This window comes from Solea senegalensis, linkage group LG1 (genome assembly GCF_019176455.1).
Source record: "Solea senegalensis isolate Sse05_10M linkage group LG1, IFAPA_SoseM_1, whole genome shotgun sequence".
NCBI classification, from domain to species: Eukaryota; Metazoa; Chordata; class Actinopteri; order Pleuronectiformes; family Soleidae; genus Solea; species Solea senegalensis.
Window position 1 is genome coordinate 1193535 of NC_058021.1, and position 20790 is coordinate 1214324.

Sequence of the window (20790 nt, forward strand, 5' to 3'; positions counted from 1 at the left end):
TCACTCATGAAACCCCTGAACTATCACTTAAGTCAGCCAGAAGCACGCAGACACCCTGGAACCTTGTGAAAGTCAGCAATCACTGAGCGTTAACAACAGGGAAGGTGTAAACTGCAGACTGCTGATGGTTTCATTACACTCTCCACGACACAAACAAAGGAAATCACTCACAGTGACAAGTGAGGTGTGGATCAGCCTGAGAGATTCCTGCCCTCCTGACCCAATCTAACAGCCTCAACCACACACACACACACACACACACACACATAAAACAGAGATGCTACCCAAATGTCCAAACTGTGGGAACTCACAACAGGAATCTGATTAGTTCTCTTTATTCTCCTCTTTTTACATTTTACATTTAAAAAATCAAATTTTATTATGACATATTCCAAGAGTGTGTTAGTGCTCAGTAAAGGCTGGATTCTTCAGTCCATGATAATGGACTGCAATGTGACTGGACCAGAGGTCTGAGTGTATATACAGCACTGGACCAGTATCAGTATCAGTACCGGGTCTGGTGCTGCGTTTGTGTACTCGTGTTTGTAATCATAAAACTTGGAGGTGTGCAGCAGTAAGTTTGGAAATACGTCAAGATAAGCAGCGACGACAAAAGTAGCGGTGACTGTAACCTGTCAAGAGGATGAGGAGTAAAGTAGCCCCTTCAACACAAACACAAATAAAAACAAAGCTGTGCATCGGGGGGTCTAAACATGTGGCGTTCCATTCCAATCAAAGCTATTTACATATCTCCATGTAAATAGTTAGAAATAGAAGCTGAAATACTCATCTCTTGTCTTATATTCATCTTTTGATGCCAAAATGAAGGAATTCTCCTCACTCTTCCTTTTATCTTTGGAGGGGATTATAAATGTAGTGTAAAAAGTGTAATATCTAATTAAACAGTGGCTCAGTGGTAGAACACGTCTTCTTTCAAATGGAAGGGCCGATCCGACACAGGTGTAAAGTGTCAGACAATGCAGAATTTATATCAAGCTAATTTTCCTTTGTTTGTTTGTGAACACATACACACTGTACTTATGATCATTAAAATACATGGTACAATAATCTATATGCAGTACTTCTCTGCTGCTGCTCCAATAAACTCTGTGGGTTTGACAGCATAACTACATTTTTAAACAGTTTTCTGTTTCATTTCCCTTTAATTGTTTCTCTGTACATTCACACATTCTATATATTATTCCGTTATATTTATCATCACGTTTAAAGGTCATATCTCTCAGTGATGATGGGGGAAGTCTGAAAGGCAGTGTTGCCTCTTCTCCCTCAGTCCTGTGTGGATGGGAAGTCTGTAAACTAGCTGGTCATGGTGTGTTATTTGCTCGGCGATATGTATATGTATATATACATATACATATATATCTATATATATAGAGAGATATATATATATATATATATAGAGATATAGATATATATATACACATATATATGGTGTTGTGATCATCCGCTCTGGTGAACAGTTTAGCTGCTTGTGGCAATTCAATGTGGATCTAAGGTCAAGCTGTGCTCTCAGCAGCCCTCTGCTGGACCACAGCGGTACTACATCAGGTATAATGGGCTTCTATTTTTTATTTTTTTTATCTCAAACTGGCCTTACATTCAAATGGATATTTGAATAAAAAGGGGCAGTCCTGGTATAGAGCGTTTATAGTAAATGATAGATTAACTGTGTTTATGTAGATGAAGCTGTTTCTGTTTCATTTCAATTTTAAACCCAGAAAACAACATACATTTCTATTATTTATTACTATTATGAGTAAATGGTAAAAGTTCTAGACTTCGTTTGAACACTCAAAGCTGCTTTAGACAGTTTCGCCATTCACCCATTCACAGCCATTCACTCACTCAGTCATACAGCACATATGTACGGCGCTTTCTCAATCACACATTCATATACATTCACAAAGTCGTCTTCACCTTCTTTCTCTACGACTCAGCCGCCATCGTCCCAACTAACTATTGATTACTAAGCTGTTAATAATTTTTTAAGAAAAATGCACAAAATTGTCTTCTGACATGAACCCATTAACACGCTTCACTCATTCATGACACAACACTTGTATATCATCATGTCCCCTCCCCTGATCATGTGTGAGTGTGTGAGCATCAGTTGTAATTATTGGCTGCTTTTTTCCCACACTGTGTTATTGGTATTCTGTTCCAGACAACTGTGCTCTGTTTTCATGCTCCCTCCCTTTGTGCCATGTTTCCATGGTAGTGTCCTCTGGAGGGGAGACTAGCCGGGTTAAATAAAAGTACTCAGTGTGTGTGTGTGTGTGTGTGTGTGCTGGTGCACACTGTATAAATCACTAGCATATTCACTTGTTGCACTTGCTGTATTTTTAATGCAAAAAACACACTGTTGTTAAAGTGTGGTGTATTTTTCATTCGTGCCACTTGGAGGCAGCTGATGCACAGACTGACTTTTGTGCTTTGTGATGCTGCCGCTCGTTTAAACTGCAAGTCTGTAGTTACCACTGGACCAACGTGGACACACACTCACACTGATCATCTGCTTGAGCCTGTTCAGACCAAATATTCTGTGGTGAATGAACATGGGATTATATGAAGATAATCTTCACCAAAATAATGTTAAAAGTTTCAGACGACGTTCTAATATTTTATAGATAATCTGACTAAATTACCAACAAATTCAAAAAAAAACATGTTACTATTGGGGATGATAGCATTTTTTTGTGTCCAATACAAATACTGCCAATACCAATATATATATATATATATATATATATATATATATATATATATATATATATATATAATATACCGATTTTTATAATAATTTGATTATTATGTGAGTAATGTTGTTGATTGCTTATTCTATCAGAATAAATGGAGTTGAAGGTGAATATCATCTGTCGCTCCGGTGTGTTCGATTAGTATTTTGCTTGAAATGCCCACGTGTGAGGCCCACGAGAGGTTGCACACGTCACACAGCTCATGCACAACACAGCAGTGAAGAGTAAACAATGACTACATTGTCCTGTGAGTGGAAACAAAGGGTCAGTGGAGCCAATTAAACTTCATCACAGTGAAATCCGCTCATTACTGAAGACTCATCATTGTCCATTCTTCTGTTTTTAGCTCTTTTTTCCGTGGTTATAACCTTCATGCTACTGTCCATGGTGTAACCCGCCCAGACACCCTCATGTGGAGGATAAAGCGGTAGATGATGAATGAATGAATGAATGAATGAATGAATAACCTCTGCTGCCAATGAACAAACACTGACATGACCTTTTAGAATTGAACGATTATGTGAAGGATTATTTTTTTGCTGTTGTGCATAAACATCCTGATCAAACGAACAAGACTCTGAACATGTAACACTTAGTCAACTGCATCACGAGAGTCTCCTTTAATCACATCATGTTGATGAGAGATTAGACAGACGGAGGTGTGATAAGGTGAAGGCAGTTGTTTAATCATGGATGCAGGAAACTATCTATCTGGAAAATCATATATTACCCCCCTGCTGTTTCAAGTGCAGAGCTGCAGCGCTCAGAGAAACCGCTGAACACCATCTCACATGTGGTCTATGGAGCATGAAGATAAAATCAATAATGGTCAAAGTCTCAAACACCAGCACAGCAGCAGTGTTACAACTCTAACATACCAGACGTGGGTGCAGGTGACACATTACAATTATTTATTCACACATTTGTTTCATAAAAGCCAAAAGATGTGGTTGAATGAGGCACCGACACATTAGTGAGCAACAGACTGTGCTGGGCCTGTCCTGGGCCTCATGGGTTGGCCGCATAATTTCTTTCTTAGACATAATCCTCACTCTCCTGCACCAAAGTCCATAGAGACAAAAAAGGCACGTTTTCTTTGCAAGGACACAGGAGTTGCTGCTTCACTGCTGCCTTGTACGGTATGTTTGTGTAACGTAGGTAACCTGGAATGAAGGATTTGGGCCACAGGAGTCACACAAACAAACACGTTTGAATATACAGGCAGACATCAGTGGATCAACAACTGTGTGCCGTGATGTAAACTTCAGAGCACATATCACGTCAGGGTCCTGTAGACCGTACGTGTCTGGACGCAGGGCATACGACACATTCCTACCAAAGAAGAAGAAGAGGATAAAGCACGGGTCCACATGAGTGGAGAGCTTCATTGTGCAACCATGGCAACGAGAAAGACACTAGTCGAGGAGGAAGAACTTCAGTGTGCGACCGTGTCAACAAGAACAATGCTACATGATGAAGATGGCGAGGACGATGACAAAGAAGAGCTGCTTTGTCTGCTGCTGTTGCTGTTGCTGTTGCTGTCATTATATGCTGGACAGCTTCTGCCGTGCACGTGAGAATGTACCACAATCAAATGCCAAGGGGGGAAACTATCTCTGAGTGCTCATCACTGTGTTGTAATAATAATGTTAATAATAATAATAATAATAATAATAATAATAATAAAAATAATAATAATAATAAAAAGGATAAGAATAAGAATAATAAAAATAACAATAATAATAATAACAACAACAATAATAATAATAATAATAATAATAATAATAATGATAATGATAATGATAATAATAATAATAATAATAACAACAATAATAATAATAACATAATAATAATAATAGTAATAATAATAATAATAATAATAATAATAACATAATAATAATAATAATATAATAACAATAATAATAATATAATGTGGCTACAAATAATATAGCTTTAAAGCAATTATAGCAAATATATTGCTACAATTAATAAAATTAGCCAAACACATACCATATTTTTCACTTTAAATCCATGATGCTATAGTACCTTTCAGGATGTGTAGGTTTGTACATGGATAGAATATCTGGAGAAAGCGAGACTCTCCCTTACTGATATTAGAGACAGGGAGTGACAGTGAGCCAGTGGATTTTACAAGCATCAGTGAATGCATCACAGCCGAGCAGAAATATCGCTTTAAGTCACCGAGCAAACATGAGAGACACCGTCTCATCATCACCTGATGTAACACGTTAAACAGGTAAATATAACAAAGCTGATTAGAACGTGTGCAGCAGCAGCAGCAGCAGCATCACTGACATCAGACATCATTCCCATGGAGCTGCAGCCATGACTCATGCTCTCGTCTGGCAGCCTGACCCTGCTCTTCCCAGAAGTCCGAAAATAAATGGCTGCCATGCTGCCTGTGAGGAGTTCAGTGGAAGAGAAAGACCGCTGTGATCCAAGAGCCCAGGACAAATCTTTACACACAGTTGGTTCTTTAGAAAAGACAGTGAAATGTTTCAGTTTGTCTTCAGTTGCTAGAATAAATTCCAAATGTTAAAAGGTCAGTATTTATATAGTGTTTTTTGAGTCTCAAAGCTGCTTTACACTACAAATCTTTTTCTATGACACGTCTTTCATACCCATTCACACCCTGCAACATGGGGACAACAAGTGTCTTGTCAAGGGACAAATTGGCATGTAGACTAGCGGAGCCAGGAATTGAACCCTTGACCTTCCTTTTGAATGTATGTTCACACTGTCGGAAATGAGGCCGCTTGCTTGTGAGTGCTGGACACTGATGGAGGAAGTTTCAAGCCCTTTCCATGTAAGTTACTTTACTGCTGACTGGGAACCTACTACACATCTGGATGCTAACGTCAGTGTCGTGATTCAGTGTCTGAATCCGTTGCCTAGTGGATCCCATCATTGCCTGCAGTGCACGTTACAGCAGCGATCCACCTCAGGATGTTGTCCTCAGGATTGTGGGTGAAGCGTTAGCCAGTTAGTTTCAACACCTGCCACACAACGCTGATCCAACATCTTCATTTTTTCTAAAAACATCCACTAAAGAGACAAGTTTCCAGACACGATGTTTCGTGCTGCCGGTCGTACGTGGACGTGGAGAGGACCACTTCCTGCCGGAATGGTGTTGTGTTGCGTGACATCCCTAAAGCAGTCAGAATCCAACCAACAATTACAGTTTGGGTCAAAGGTCACCATCGTTCATGACCTGAGTGATGTACAGTGATGAGTCTGATCTGTTGGGACAGGCCATTGTTTGGGTAATATGATCTACACTTCTATCTACATTGGCAGTGATGGAGGAACCTGTTGAAACAAGCACTGCTTTACAATCAGTGGAGACACTTGGTTGTTGTCCTGGTCCTGGTCCTGGTCCTGGTATCCAACACAGACAACATCAGACTTACAAGCAGTGTAAGAATATTTTAATATTAAAAATATTAAACACAGGAAACTGACTTAGCAGCATTGATCGAGTCTCTGAGAACAAAAATGTGTAGATTTACATAAATATAAATAATGGTCACCAGGTTCAATCTCATGCTCGAGTTTAGTTTGGTGTTTTATTTCGTTCACTGTCTCTCACTTCATGCATGTCACTTGTTACGCTGCTTGTGTGAGGTATTATAATATAGCCAATAATTAAAGAAATGAAATAAAATAAAAATCAACCCTATCCAAATGAATTGGTCCACGTCTAATTTATTGTTGTGACATTAATCAGCGAGTTTATCTTGAATGTGACTGTTATTTTTTTTAAATCCCTTTCACATCAGTGTAGTGCATGTTGCTTGTACAACATAGTATTTTCACGTAACAGCAGGGTTTTGTGGCAGAATAAATCATGTGATTTAGAGTTGAAGGCTTGTGTTTGCTTCATTAAGAGCGATTCACAGGAAAACAATCAGGACAAAACAGGCTTAAAGCTTTGCTTGCTCTGTGCCAGCCACAGAGTCTTAGCCTTCACTGGAACTTGTCAATCAGACACACACCAACAAGCTCACACACATTGATGCCTTGTTTTCAGATTTTTCTTTCTCAGTAAAATGTGTGTTGAGAGTCTTATTCTCCAAGAATCCTCTGTTCAGCCTAAATAAGATAAAGCAGTTGTCGTTGTATTTGTCGAGCAATTCAAATCCACTGACCTGATTTCATCAACTTTAATCTAATGAATGAATCTATTTTTATGTGAATAATCAGAAAGTCACCTCTGTTTAATGCAAAATCTACTGAATATATATAAAATAATAATATAGTATAAATAATTACTATAATAATGTAATAATAATAATAATACTATAGAACATGTATATATATATATATATATATATATATATATATATATATATATATATATATATATATATGTGTAATATACCAGCAAATGCTTATGGTCCCAGTGAGAGTGAAATAGACATAGGGCTTTTACACACCAGAAAAAGCCTTACGTGTCACAACCATCACCATCACACGACACTCGCCACAGCTCTGAATTTATCGCACGGCAAAAGGCAACACTCTCTCTCACAGCTTTGAAGAATGATCATTTTGTTTGATCCCACCTGTCACAGCTGTTTTTTTACTTCTTTTCTTTTGATTCATATACAACTTTGCAGCTGCAGATCAAAGTCATAATAATTACATCACATAATTTCTTCTTCATCAAATTGATGTTCACACGTTTGTTTTGTTTCATCATTTTTTTCATCAGTCACCACTGTTTTGTTTTAAACTACTACACGTTAAATGTAGCTCACCATAAAAGTAAATAGATACAAGTGTATTTAAATATTTTGTCTCTTATAATTGAACAATCATCATAAATAATCATGATGTCAATATTGGAAAAAGATGATGTTGAAATGTATTTCAACATCTTTAATTGAAGGGAAACAAAGTAAACAGCGTATGTTTCAGGTTAGTTTAGTAAACAGCTCATGTAATATTGTAATATTATGTGAACACTGTTTCCTGTGATGCAGCACAGAGAGAGCAGACTGCTAAAGTCTATCACACGACAGATCACAGAGCATCGGTTTAGAGGCCGAAAAAGGTGAAACATCATCAGTCCCAGGTCATAGGTCAAAGCTGTGGACACGTGAGATCACGGGTTGACTTTCACTGCTGTGATGCTGCAGCACATGTCGTTCTTCATGACACAGAGGAGGGGCCCAGGGTGTTTTTTTCATGGTGGCCTCCACACATTCATCACTTAAACGTACAGATCCTGCTTGATCCAAGCTTCCATTGTGTTCAAATGGAGGCAGAGAACAGAGAGCTGGACGATGCACTGTGCTACACGCTGCCGTCTGCTACCAAAACACATGAAGAGCCTGGGAAACACACTTGAGCCTTCATCTATGTCTTTGTCATAAAGAGAGAAGCAAAGTGCCACAGGCTCTTCAGATGAGGAGGAGTTAAGAGACTCAACAAGGGATGAAACACAGAGTCCTTCTTTAAAATGATGCTTCAAGGATTTTAAAATGTGGCTGTGATGGATGTGACTGCGCTGTGCAGGACCCTGAACCAATAAACTGAATAACGGGCATGTCTTTCACCATCAACCAAAGAATTATTCCAATCTCTGTCGTGGAAACGGCCGCAGAGAAGAAACTGCCGTTAGGTGTGAGTTTCTCTTCGGGAGTTCAGCGTGGATGAGAACCTCTCCCAGTTGTGTCTGGCTCTGTAGTTTTGTGAAACCACACAAGACGGTGGTTTCATCGCTGCAGACGATTCCACAAGAGATGTGCAACCGAGTGCCCGCACACACACACACATGCTATACCGTTTCCCCCTCCATTATGAGCAGAGTCACCTGGTTGACCATCGCGTCATCGCGAATTTCAGCTCCAGCTAAAGACGCGATGCGTGCTATAGACACGAGGGGCCACTCGGCCTGACCGATGCAACAATCACATCTGAGTCTTTTTATGTAAACTTCTAAACAAATGTGGGTCTGGTGTGAACACAGCACAAGTGTCTGCATGTAGACTAGGAGAGCTGGGAATCAAACCCTTGACCCACACTCAGACTAAGTCTGCTCTGATGTCCTGCAGTCTGAATGGACAGACTCTGACAGGTGCAGCACTTGTGTTATCAATGAAATGCTGCCAAGGCTTTTCATTCTTATCGGCCTTCATTTTGACCGTAACACATTTAGAGATCATTTTATCCCCCGGTGCATTTGTCTGTACTCATCTGATGAGAGGAGTTCAAGACAGAAAGCTGTGATCACAACATATAAGATGGTATTTCATCTGTAGATGAAACTATCCTGCATACTGCAGCTCTGTATGTTTTGCCTGGACCTTTCAGTGGAGAGCACTCTTGCTATGAGTGGTAGAAGTTAGCGTGGAGCCCTGGAACAGCACCAGTCTCTTGCTTTGTTCACACAGATGAGTGAAAGACAGTGGGCCTTCCAATTTTCCTGGGTAACCAACAGTTACAAGAGGAAATCATCCTGCATCCACTCCTTCATTAGCATAACAAGCAGTGCAGAGGCGCAGGCCAACTCTGTGAAGCTTAAAGAGCATCAGCGATTGTGCAAAGCTCCCCTCCACTTTCCTCCACCCCTTCCGTTCTCCACAAGAAGCCACTCAACACAGAGCTTTGTTCTGTCCAATTGAATTACTGACGAGAGGGACACTCACCAGACTGACCAGAGAGGCTTCAGCAAGACATCGTCTGTGTTTATCACACAATCCCCAGTTCAAGCCAAACGTTTCCAGAAGATTCAAAGATTCAAAACTAAAACACAGCTTTCAGGACTCCAAACGTATGAGCGAGAATGAATGGCAGATGTAACCGTAACTAGGGATGGGATAGGATTGACACCACTTTAATAATGATATCATCTTGAATTCCAATTACTCTAGCCTTCAATGATATAGCCTTCATTGGGGCTTTAAAGGGATCATGCAGTATTGACTGGGAATCAAACACAGCGTACTGTGCTGAATCAGTGTCAGTGAGCCAATAACCATCAAAAGATTTGAACAATATAAGAGTAAAAAAAAGACAACCAGACCAACAAAAACACATGATTTCAACTGTAAAGTGACAACAGTTTGTTTCTTTTTTGTTAAAAAGATTTAATACAATAATTATATTGTATTGTTCATTGTTTTATGTCATGATAAATCAATTGCCTACATGATGTCATGACTGATATCATTCAATGTACCAGACTAAAGTCTTATTGTCAGATTTAAATCATGTGTAAACAATATGAATGTAACAATAACCAGTGATAACTGGAAAAAGAAGAACGTCATGTAGCTCTGTGCTGCTCTGAAGGTCACTACATCTGCACTGAAGGTCACTACATCTGCTCTGAAGGTCACTACATCTGCTCTGAAGGTCACTACATCTGCTCTGAAGGTCACTACATCTGCATCTGCTCTGAAGGTCACTCTGCATCTACATCACTGCACATCTGCACTCTACATCTGCTCTGAAGGTCACTACATCTGCTCTGAAGGTCACTGAAGGTCACTACATCTGCACTGAAGGTCACTACATCTGCTCTGAAGGTCACTGCATCTGCTCTGAAGGTCACTACATCTGTTCTGAAGGTCACTACATCTGCTCTGAAGGTCACTACATCTGCACTGACCTCCAATATCATGATCATACATGGAAGGAAACACCTTTAAGACCTGCGCTGCATTTCCAGGACGCGATTTCAACGTTTCCAGGGAGCTGATTCAAACACTTGTGAGCTGATGGCCAGTGAGAGCTGAAGGTTATTACCAGCTCAACATTAGCAGGAGCAACTGGACTGACCGAGAGGAAAGATCACAATCACAGTGTGTAAAGCACGAGGAACCATTCTTAGTTTGATCTTTCAGTAGACTCACTGGACAGTATCCTCCTCACAAAGTGTGTTATTTGTAAATACAAAGGAATCATGTCAGTTATTTCCTGTTCCCTTCTCATTACATTACATTACATGTCATTTAGCAGACACTTTTATCCAAAGCGACTTACAATGGAATCAAGTACAATTAGCGACCATGATGTCTTTGGAACACAAGGTAGGGTCTTAACCACTGAGCCACTCCACCCCCTTCTCTGCTCTACTTTCCTTTCTCTCTCTCTCTCCCTCTCTCTCTCTCTCTCTCTCTCACACACACACACACACACACACACACACACACACACACACACACACTCTTCTGCAGGGCCAAAGAATCCTAATGACCAGGCAGCAAAATCAAAACCACAGGTCCAGAAAAAGAAAATCGTCAGTGAGTGAGTGAGTGAGTGAGTGAGTGAGTGAGTCAGCCTTCCCTGCTCAAGTCTGCTCACCTACCAGCCCCTTCCTATCCCTCTCTCTTCCTCTCTATTTTCAACAGCAGGAAGAATGTGGCTTCGAGGTGGATCAAAGGGCCCGCTGACTCTGAGCCTCTGGCTCACACACACACACACACACACACACACACACACACACACACACGCAGTGATGTCATAGGAGTGTACAATCAGGAGACTCCACACTGTGACCAAAACAAACAACACTGTACTGTCATTCAAAGTCACAGTCCTGTGGTACATTTTCACTGTCTGACAGATGAGTGTGCAGCTTAACATGTGTTACCATATATATATATATATATATATATCTATATCTATAGATATAGATATATATATATACAAATACATATGTGTATATATATAGATACACACATATGTATTTGTGCAGCATTTGTATAAAAAAGCAAACCACTGCAGTGTGTGTGTGACATACTTCCATACAGGAACTTCTTTACCTCAACAAACACAGGTGGTTTTAAAAGAGGCACATACCTACACATTACGGTGAGACGTGGCTGTTTTGGGTGGAGTACCGGACATCAGGCTCATTTAAGCTGCATATTTTACATAACCTCAGTGGCTAACTGTAGCTAACGGCCTGTATATCATTTCAAGGTTTTCTTTGTATTTCTAAACTGGAGTTTTTAGCTGCTGAGAGTTTGAACCACTTTCTCTACATTATTCACTCATTTTAGCGTAAAGCTGCCTGTCTCAAAGTGTGGTCCCCGGACCACTGTTGGTCCGTGAGCGACCCCTAGTGGTCAGCGAGGTGACAAGCAAGTAACATATCATCTATGGATAAATTCCAGGAACGTCTGTCTATCACTCGAACCGATGATCCAACTGATTTCAAACTTGACAGATGTCTTGCTACAGCCAGTTTGACATGGTTGACGGTAAAAGAAGCACACACTGGCTCTCGCCACTCTACTGCAGCCACTCCCCCTCTCACTCACACAGCACTGTGAGTGAGACAAGGCGCAGCAAAGCTGAGGCAGACAACCAACAAACACAGTGCCGCCAACCACAGACAGTTCGCCCCGCTCCCCTCCAGGAGGCGTTACAGGTCTCACCTGAACCAGCAGGTTCAGAGGAAGCTTCTTTCCTGTAGTTCAATTTCCCATATTCATTGTATGCCATTATGTCAAATGAACTGACTAACAAAAAAATTAATTCATTACCAAAATTGGAGTCACCTTATGGCAAGAATTTGGCTATACTATATATACTATAAGTATATAATGTAATTGTCTGTGACTCTCTGTTAAAACTTGCTTTATGTGTTACGCTCTCACAACACACCTGTCAAACAAGTCATTGGAACTTGAAGTAGCGCCATCTCCTGACCGTAACACACCTCTTCTGTCTCAAATTCATTAGGTCTGCAAATAACATGGAATATTATTTTCCTTATCAATGAATTTGTCCATTATTGACATAATCTATGAGATGTTTGATCCATAAAATGTACGGAAATTGTAAAAATTAAATGTCTGTCCCCAAACAAATTATATTCAGTTTATTGTCATAAAACAGTAAAAATCACAACATATTCACATTTAAGAGGATGAAACCAGAGAAACATATTAATAGGTTATTGAAACAGAAAGAACACAGTCTGTGTCATAGGCATGGATAGAATGAGGGACTATGGGAAATAGGGCAGCTGAGAGATTCTTTCAGCTCAGCTGCTTGTGAAATGAGACAAATTCCTGAGTATCTCTCCTGTGTCAACTTTGCAATTGTGTGATAATCACCGGATGGCCGCACACAACTCTGCCACCAACCCTCCTCCTCCTCCTCCTCCTCCTCCTCCTCCTACCCCTTCAAGAATGTGATGGCCTTAACGCAGACACCAGTTTACTGATGAATGTGTCCTGTGAGGAGGAGGAGGAGGAGGAGGAGGGGCTCGCTCCTCACGTCGGACACGGGCTTTGCCAAAAACGAAGCAACGGTAAAGACATTTGAGCCGCCACGGGTTAGAATGTGTGACTATGTGTGAAAATTCCCATTATTTTGCATGTGTTTACGTGCATGTGTGTGCGCGTGCTTATGTGTGTGTGTGTGTGTGTGTGTAGTGAGCGATCTTGTTGTTACTAGAAAGCCTCTACTCAGCACAATGGTTCTTTGATTATGTCAACAAACCTGACACAGGCGGCTTCATGCACCACAGCCTGACAATAATCAGTCTGACAACATAAGCACAGTACACGCTGAGCGGAGACTAATTATAGTGGCATCATTGTATCGTTGTCTAATACATTCATTATTCCATATTTAGGTGATGTTTCATATATATATGTATATATGTATGTATATATACATATATATATATATATATATATATATATATATATATATGTATATATATATATATGCATTCTAGCATCCACTGGGCCGGGTTTGTCCTCTCAGGATGTTTGAACACTTTTGAGCACTTGTTTTATTTTGATGAGCACTTTGAGTAGCACTTCCTTAACACTCTGAGGCACTTGTCGGACGCATATTTTGAACTGGAGCAGGTTTTTAAGGTTTTAGTTTGAACCTCCCCACCCAAGTCTGATGTATTCCAATAAAACAGCACTATTACATAACAAACTCTTACTGCTGTCACATAAAAAAAGAGTCAGTGGACCTGAACTGTTCACAGCTTTTCTCACATTCACACAGAGAAAGGGGCCTCACCTGCTGCACCAAAGAAAAGCTGAAGAAATGCAGTGTGGTGACATGGGCTGACCAGTGCACACAGCAGAAACCCAACTTTCTCTCTCCTCAAGAAGAATGTGTCTCTCCACAGCAGCCTCACCTCACATGGGAGAGAGAGGGGGAGAGAGAGAGAGGGGGAGAGAGAGGGGAGCCTGTCCTGCAACCCCAAGCTGTTTGTGAAGCTCTGTTTGTAATTCTGGCGAGCAGTTTACTCTCCATGCATGGTGATGCATTACAAACAGACTGTAATAGCACCAATCAGGAACCCTCAGACAAGCATCTGTTATTTCAACCAAATCCTGATGTTGTTGCAGTGTAACAGGCCCTCACTGTAAAAAATCAGGGCTCGTCACCTGACCTACAGTCTGAAATGTCCATAAGGTTGCAGAGTTTTGGAACGACTGTAGAAATTATATTTTAACTAGATTACGGCGGCATTATATCTTATATATATACACATTTATATATTATATAAAATGAGCTATAATCAATCCTTAAAGTAATAGTTGAGGTCTTGTTTAGTGTGGTTGTATGAGATGCACTGAGTGCACCTGTGTGCATCCTCCTGCAACAAGAGCCTGCTTCAAACTGCACTGCTCTGTCATTAACTGAAGCCTAACCTAAGAAATCTGTGCCTTCTTAAGTCTTCAGTATCTTCAGGACTATGTGCACGTTGTTATCTCACCATGAGACAGCAGACTGAAGAGATACTTAAGTTTGTGCAGAGTTAACTCTCTCACACTTCATTTAACTGAAGAATTTAAAACATAAAAGCCACAAATTAACACATTTGAACTTAGTGACGCAGACGGCAGAACACGTACAACACCTTTGTAGACGTCAGACGATCAGACGTCATCGGTAAGACTGAAGTTCTGAGCACACGGCGCGGCCAACACTCACTGTGCATCACACAACTATCACTTTAACTCTAAACAGAAAGGCCGTGTTCAACTGGGATTCAAATCAAGAACCTTATTGTTCTGCACTACTGCGTGGTGGTGCAGTGGGAGTTGTCAAAAATGACATAATATTACCATATATGAATAATTATCATAATAATAATAATAATGAGCTTTGATTCTCTAAAGAGAAGCTGAAGTTCTACACTGGACACTGAAATGTGCTCTCATGAGTTGTGGTCAGACACAGACTGAAAGACACTGCTCTCCCTCACGCTGGTTTAGTCAAAGGACCCACAGAGAGGGTGGAGGTTTGGCACCAGCGTTGTCCTGGCAGATTTACATGCTCAAAGCCTTTTGAGATGCTTTTAAACACAAACGCACTGACTGCAGCAGAGCTCAGTGAGAAACTGCCACTGGAAAAGAAAAGAGACTCCAGAGACTGGATCAGCTGTAGTTTCTAGGTCTGAGGTTTGTCCTGACCACACTATTTTTGACTACAAACATTGGTGCTCAGAGAAAAAAAGAAAAGAAACATAACTGTGGTGTACTGACACACCCAGGCCATTTTTAGCTGTTCAAGCATTTCATTGTATTTGATAAAGAATGGTTTAACATCACCAGCTTTACTGTGAAAAGCTTTCTTCAACCTGCTTTATTTTGTTAATAATAATAAGGTAACGAGCATCAACTAGAGCGTGTCTGCTGTTCTTGCTGCATATGTCGTCGGGTGCAGGACTTGTGCTGGGTAAGGAGTAACATTTGGGTGCGTATTTGGACAAAAGGGTATTTTGGTGGAATCACCCTTTACTCATAAGCCCCTCCCACTCCCTGTCCCCCCCTCCCCCTTCCAAAAATCACAAAATAAACACCTGCATTATAAAATCTGAAAACGTGGATTGAACCTTTAAACCTTGAAGTATTTAGATAGAGTTACTTCATAGTTTTTACTTTATGGTTTTCAACATGGTCTCTGGTTTTATATTTAGAATTCAGTTTTGTTGCCAACATGAGAGGATTTATAATATTAATAAAAACAAATCAATGTACACTTACACATAATATAGGCCCAAGTCAAACTGGAGCATAGTATTTGGAACCTAGTATTTCATTTGTATAGTGAACTGTGATTACCGGCATTGTGTGACTTTATTCATGAAATATGCTACAGACATAAGTTTATCATTATTCTTTTAATATTTAATATAATACATATTACATTTAATAACAATAACTGAAGAAATCTCAGTTTCATCATTAAAGTTTCATTGTTTGCTAAATGTAATCCCCTGGACGTATAAACACACATTGTAGAAAAGTGAGTGAAATTCAGGACGTTACGCTTGTGAGGTGGGATTCGAACTTGCGACATTGGAGCTTTGCTCCAAATAATGCAAAAATCCTCTACAGCTATCGACGGCTGGGTAAATGCTGCCCGAGCCGCAGTGTAATCCAAACCCACAGAGGTTCCAGTCAGACTGAGACACACAATAAAACTACATATATATGGTATTATGCACGGTACTGATTATTGAGTTTAAGCGCTGTGGAAATACAATGTTGAGATGGAGAAATTAATCCCTGCACTAATGACCTTAAACTTCTGGGGGCGGGATCTAAATAAAAAAAAATGCAGGAAACAAAAGTTTGTTTGTATGCATCACTGTTCAGATAGAAGGAGACCCAACCCACAAAAACCCACTGAGGTTTTTAAGATCCACATCGAACCAGACTTTACTGCTCACAGTTCTGCTAATGAGAGGAGCTTCCTGACAGAATGGAGTTCTGAATGGAGCGTGGATTGTGAGGGCTTTAAAGGCTGAGGCAGTCAGACGCTTGACCGTTCACTTTAAGTCCTGTCACTGAAACAACTATTAGATTTATTTAGAGTATTTAGAGTCACAACACAAAAGAATAATGTCCTCGTCTGACAGAGGAAACCAAAACTATAACACTAAACATCTCCTTTGTACAATAACTTTGAACTTGTTATAACTACACTCCCCAGAAGGATATAAAAGAATATAGAATATACAGAATGATATAATGTCACCAGCACCTCATCTCTCTCCAACAGCATATGAACAATGTGTGAGGAGGAGGAGGAGGAGGAGGAGGAAGAAGCACCAGCGCTTTGACTTGACAGTGAAAACAAAGAAAGAAAAGAGGAAAGTGTTTCCTTCTTACCTGTGCAGGTGCAGACTGGCATCTCAGTTTCTGAAGACAGAAAAAGGAAAACATGTCATCGAGGAATATTCAGCTGATGTTTTCAATATAATATAAAAATCTCTAACATGTCCACAGCGCCGTGGTCCAGTCTCGTGTCGTGACCACTCCCCCCTAAATGGACTTAGTCAGATAATTAACAGGTAGGAAGGTAGCGTTAATATTGGGCCGTGCCTGGGTTAACCAATAGAGAAGGGTGCTAGCAAGCTAATGATAGCTACTATTTAAAAGGGGGAGGAGTCTGGGACAACAAGCCTCTCGATTATTAGATAAGAGAGTAAATGTGGTGAAGATACAGCGACTTTTATCCCACTGACCGTGGGGTCACTGAGACCTCGAGGGAGTAATGTTAGCATCAGGTTAGCATCAGGCTCCTTTGTGTTTGAGCCATTACAGGACACACTGTAAGTGTAATGACTCTTTTCATTTTTCAAACATTTTTACTTTCATGTAGAAAATCAAGGTCCATATACGGCAGCTAATGCTAACAACAGAACTGTAAGGATCAGATAAATTCAGTTTCTGATATATTTTGCGATATATCGGTCGATCTCAGTGGATTTAAAGTGTGAAGTGATCACACGATGAATCCAGCACTGGTTTGCATTCATTGGAAGTGTGTGATGATTTATCTCAAGTCAAGTCCCTTTACTTACACCTGTGGATGGATGAGATCTTCAAAAGTGTCTGATAACAAACTGTGCAACTACATTCTACTTAGAAATAGAATCATTGATCTGTCTGTGTAAACATGCACACAGCCACACCATAGCTTCCTGTGTTCACCTGTGTTGCTATGGTAACCAATAAGACCCACCACGTGGCGACAGGCACATGATACATTCTTAGACACGCTGGGATATTTAGTTCCTGAGTCTGCCCTCGGTCTCTGGTCAGAGGTTTGTGTGTCCTTGTGAACCTGATCGGTTCAGGCCGGACCTCAGTTTAAGGGACAGTCCGGGTTTTTTGTTGTTAGTTAGCCTGAGACATAGACACTCACTCTGAGTTCAGCCACTCGACGAGAGGCTCATTTCTTTCACTGGTCAACCCTTTGACTGACAGCAACTTACAATACTGATCAATATTGTGTTTGAAAAACTCTGTGGTACTGTTGATGTTACAGGTCGACCAACAGTGGAAAGAAAGAAAGAAAAGAACAACATACATAGAATAACATAGAATAACATTATTTAATAATAATTATTATTATTATTATTATTATTAAAAGAAAGAATAACGATCATTTCGAGCGTAAAAATGCCACTCGCAGATTTCCCCGAAAATTTGCTGGAGCAATATTTCTGACAATATTCAAAAGAAGTAAAATAGTGTGATATTGACCCAACATTACTGAGACAAAAACTCCCGATCACAACAAAGGTGGGAAGAAGATTGTAGACACTGCTCATGTGGAGCATGCTGACACCTGTTGTTCTACATTATAAAAAAAGAGAGAAGAAAATAGACAAAGAACACAATCCTTTTTGCTTCTCACTCAACAATCGCTTAAGTACACACGTGCGTGTCTGTTGCCTGTGCGCAGACAGACAGCCATGACCTGAGAGAGGTCTGTCTGCATGTGAGTACAGATGAGCCTGCAGGCAGATTAAAGGCATGACTTTGCCTGTCCCTGCAGTCGTGGTGCAAACACAACAACATGAACCAGGTCCAAGCACATTTTTCACCCGGAGGATCGAGCTTTTTTTCTTGACACGCCCTCGTCTCATTTAGCTTAATAATGGTTTTAGTTCAAGTCAGTGTGAGTCATGACAGGTGAGTTTGATGCACTTCACCATTCATGTCAAGACGACAACATTTAAAGCCTCATACATTTATCTTCTCCACTGCAACACAAACCAAATGTATGATTGTATATTTCACTGTGATTGCACCTGAAGTGCGTTTATTTACTTTTAACATTAGCATTTAGTAAATAAACCGTAGTTTCAAATGTGCTAATGATGAAATGAACACATAGTCAGTGCTAACTGCAAACTGGGCCCCTTCACTTCAACCAACCTGAGACATACTTTTACACACAACATGGCTGCCAGTGGATACGCAGGAAAAAAGGTATTTTAGCCACTGAACAGACAAGCGAAGGATTAGGGAGAGTTGCCACGGGGCAAAAAGAAGTTTGCTTGAATGGAAGTCTATGGGAAAACTTGATTGATAACGTCTCATTCACTAGGTTAGGCTCTTTTTCAACAGAACATGATGTTGATCAGGTACATCCCAACGTGCACGAGGAATACTCTGACGAATGAGCCATGTCGTCATGACAACAGACACAGTGTCAGTGTCTGGAGTTCACCACAGTGTTGCAGACTCAGGTTATGATGTCACATTGTTATGGTTTTACCTCAGAACAGGTTTGTCATGTACAGCGAGCATGCTCACAACAAATGATTTTAATCTGTAATCCAATGAGGGAATCTGCTCTTTGTTCAGTGCACATGTCACTCAGCTATAATTGATATAAAACAACAAATTCTATTTCTTTATTTGCATTGTGGTAACCAGCGAGCAGGCTCTCTCAAAGTGATATGTGTATCTCTATTGTGCAGACGTACACAATGCAGAACCAATGGAAACACAAAAAGGACACAATGATAACAGTATTATTGCAAGTTTGACAGTGTGCAAGCCTTAATAAACAATGCACTTAGCGTCTTAAGAAGTGGAAGTGTGTTTTTCTTCTGTTAATAAAAGTCTGTGACTCCTCTGAGCTGAAAATAAAACAGTCTAAAATGAGCACATGAATGGAATAAACCTGTTTTGCTCACTGAGTTCTCATTTGTGTGCTTTGGCCAAACTTTGTGTACTTGTGTGTAATATGAAATGTGGCCCTGGAGGCACCACAGTAATCTTCTCTACACAGGAGACTGCAACGACAAAGAAAGCAGCAATATGCAGACCGTACTCCAGGTCATCAAAGTGTAGACATGGAAAAGAAAAGAAAAGAAAAGCAACTTCAATGTAGGGTCCCTGAGGTCCCTTTAGCCCGGGGCCTCCCAAAGCCTCTGAAACGCTCCTGCCATTGAGTCTATTTTAATACGTGTAACTATAGGCTGCACCGTTCCAGCATCATGTCCCTGCGTCAGTCTGTCACTGTGTGTTTTTCATGAAGTTGAACTTCTATTGTAACATGTCAGAGAAAGATCAGGTCTCACCTGGTACCACCTGAGCAGAGCCCAGCAGAGCAGGTACGCCGCCAGGCTGAACTTGGCGCTCCGGTACCTCTCCGGCAGACAGGTGAGATACATGAGCAGCTCGGAGCGGACTCCGCCGCCCGGCTCCTCTCCATCTCTGCGGCCGGAGCCGCGCTGCTCCTCCTCCTCCTCCTCCTCCTCCGCAGAGCCTCTGCTCCTGGCCGGGCTCTCCATCAGTGTCCGTGGCTCGGATTAAAGTTTTAAAAGCCGTAGTCGAGCGCTGAGCTGCAGAAGTGTGCCCCGAAACTCTCTCATAGTGTCCGCTCCATAACTCTGTGACACGCCACTGCAGCACCGCTGACACTTCACTGACACGCGGGAACACTTCCACGGAGAATGCTCTTCCTATTCCTAATGAAGAGTTCACCCAGAGAGAAAGTCCTCTGACACAGAAGCACTTCACTAACAGTGCTGTCTTACAGCGCCCCCATGTGGCATAGTCTGTCTTAATAATTATAGTAGTAAAGGGTTATTCCATCCAATAACCACTTTGGCCAACTTATAATTAGGCTTAATAGGCTATAAAACGGTTATATGGTAAATGGTCTGTATTTATATTGCACTTTTCTATTCCTGATGAGTTTAGGCAGATTTTCACCCATTCACAACCATTCACTCACACCTTCA

General features: G+C 40.7%; 1 protein-coding gene across 1 annotated transcript in view; it reads right to left on the bottom strand.

The window, feature by feature from the left end:
• Positions 1-20499, bottom strand: part of LOC122779572 — a 57293-nt gene extending 36794 nt beyond the window's left edge. Inside the window, exons 1-2 of the mRNA XM_044042057.1 lie at positions 20125-20499; positions 16913-16942 (exon numbers count right to left, since the gene is read on the bottom strand). Coding sequence (XP_043897992.1) covers positions 16913-16942; positions 20125-20337 — 243 coding nt within the window. The 5' untranslated portion in view covers positions 20338-20499. The remainder of the gene's footprint in view (positions 1-16912; positions 16943-20124) is intronic.
• Between the last annotated feature and the right edge of the window lie 291 nt (positions 20500-20790).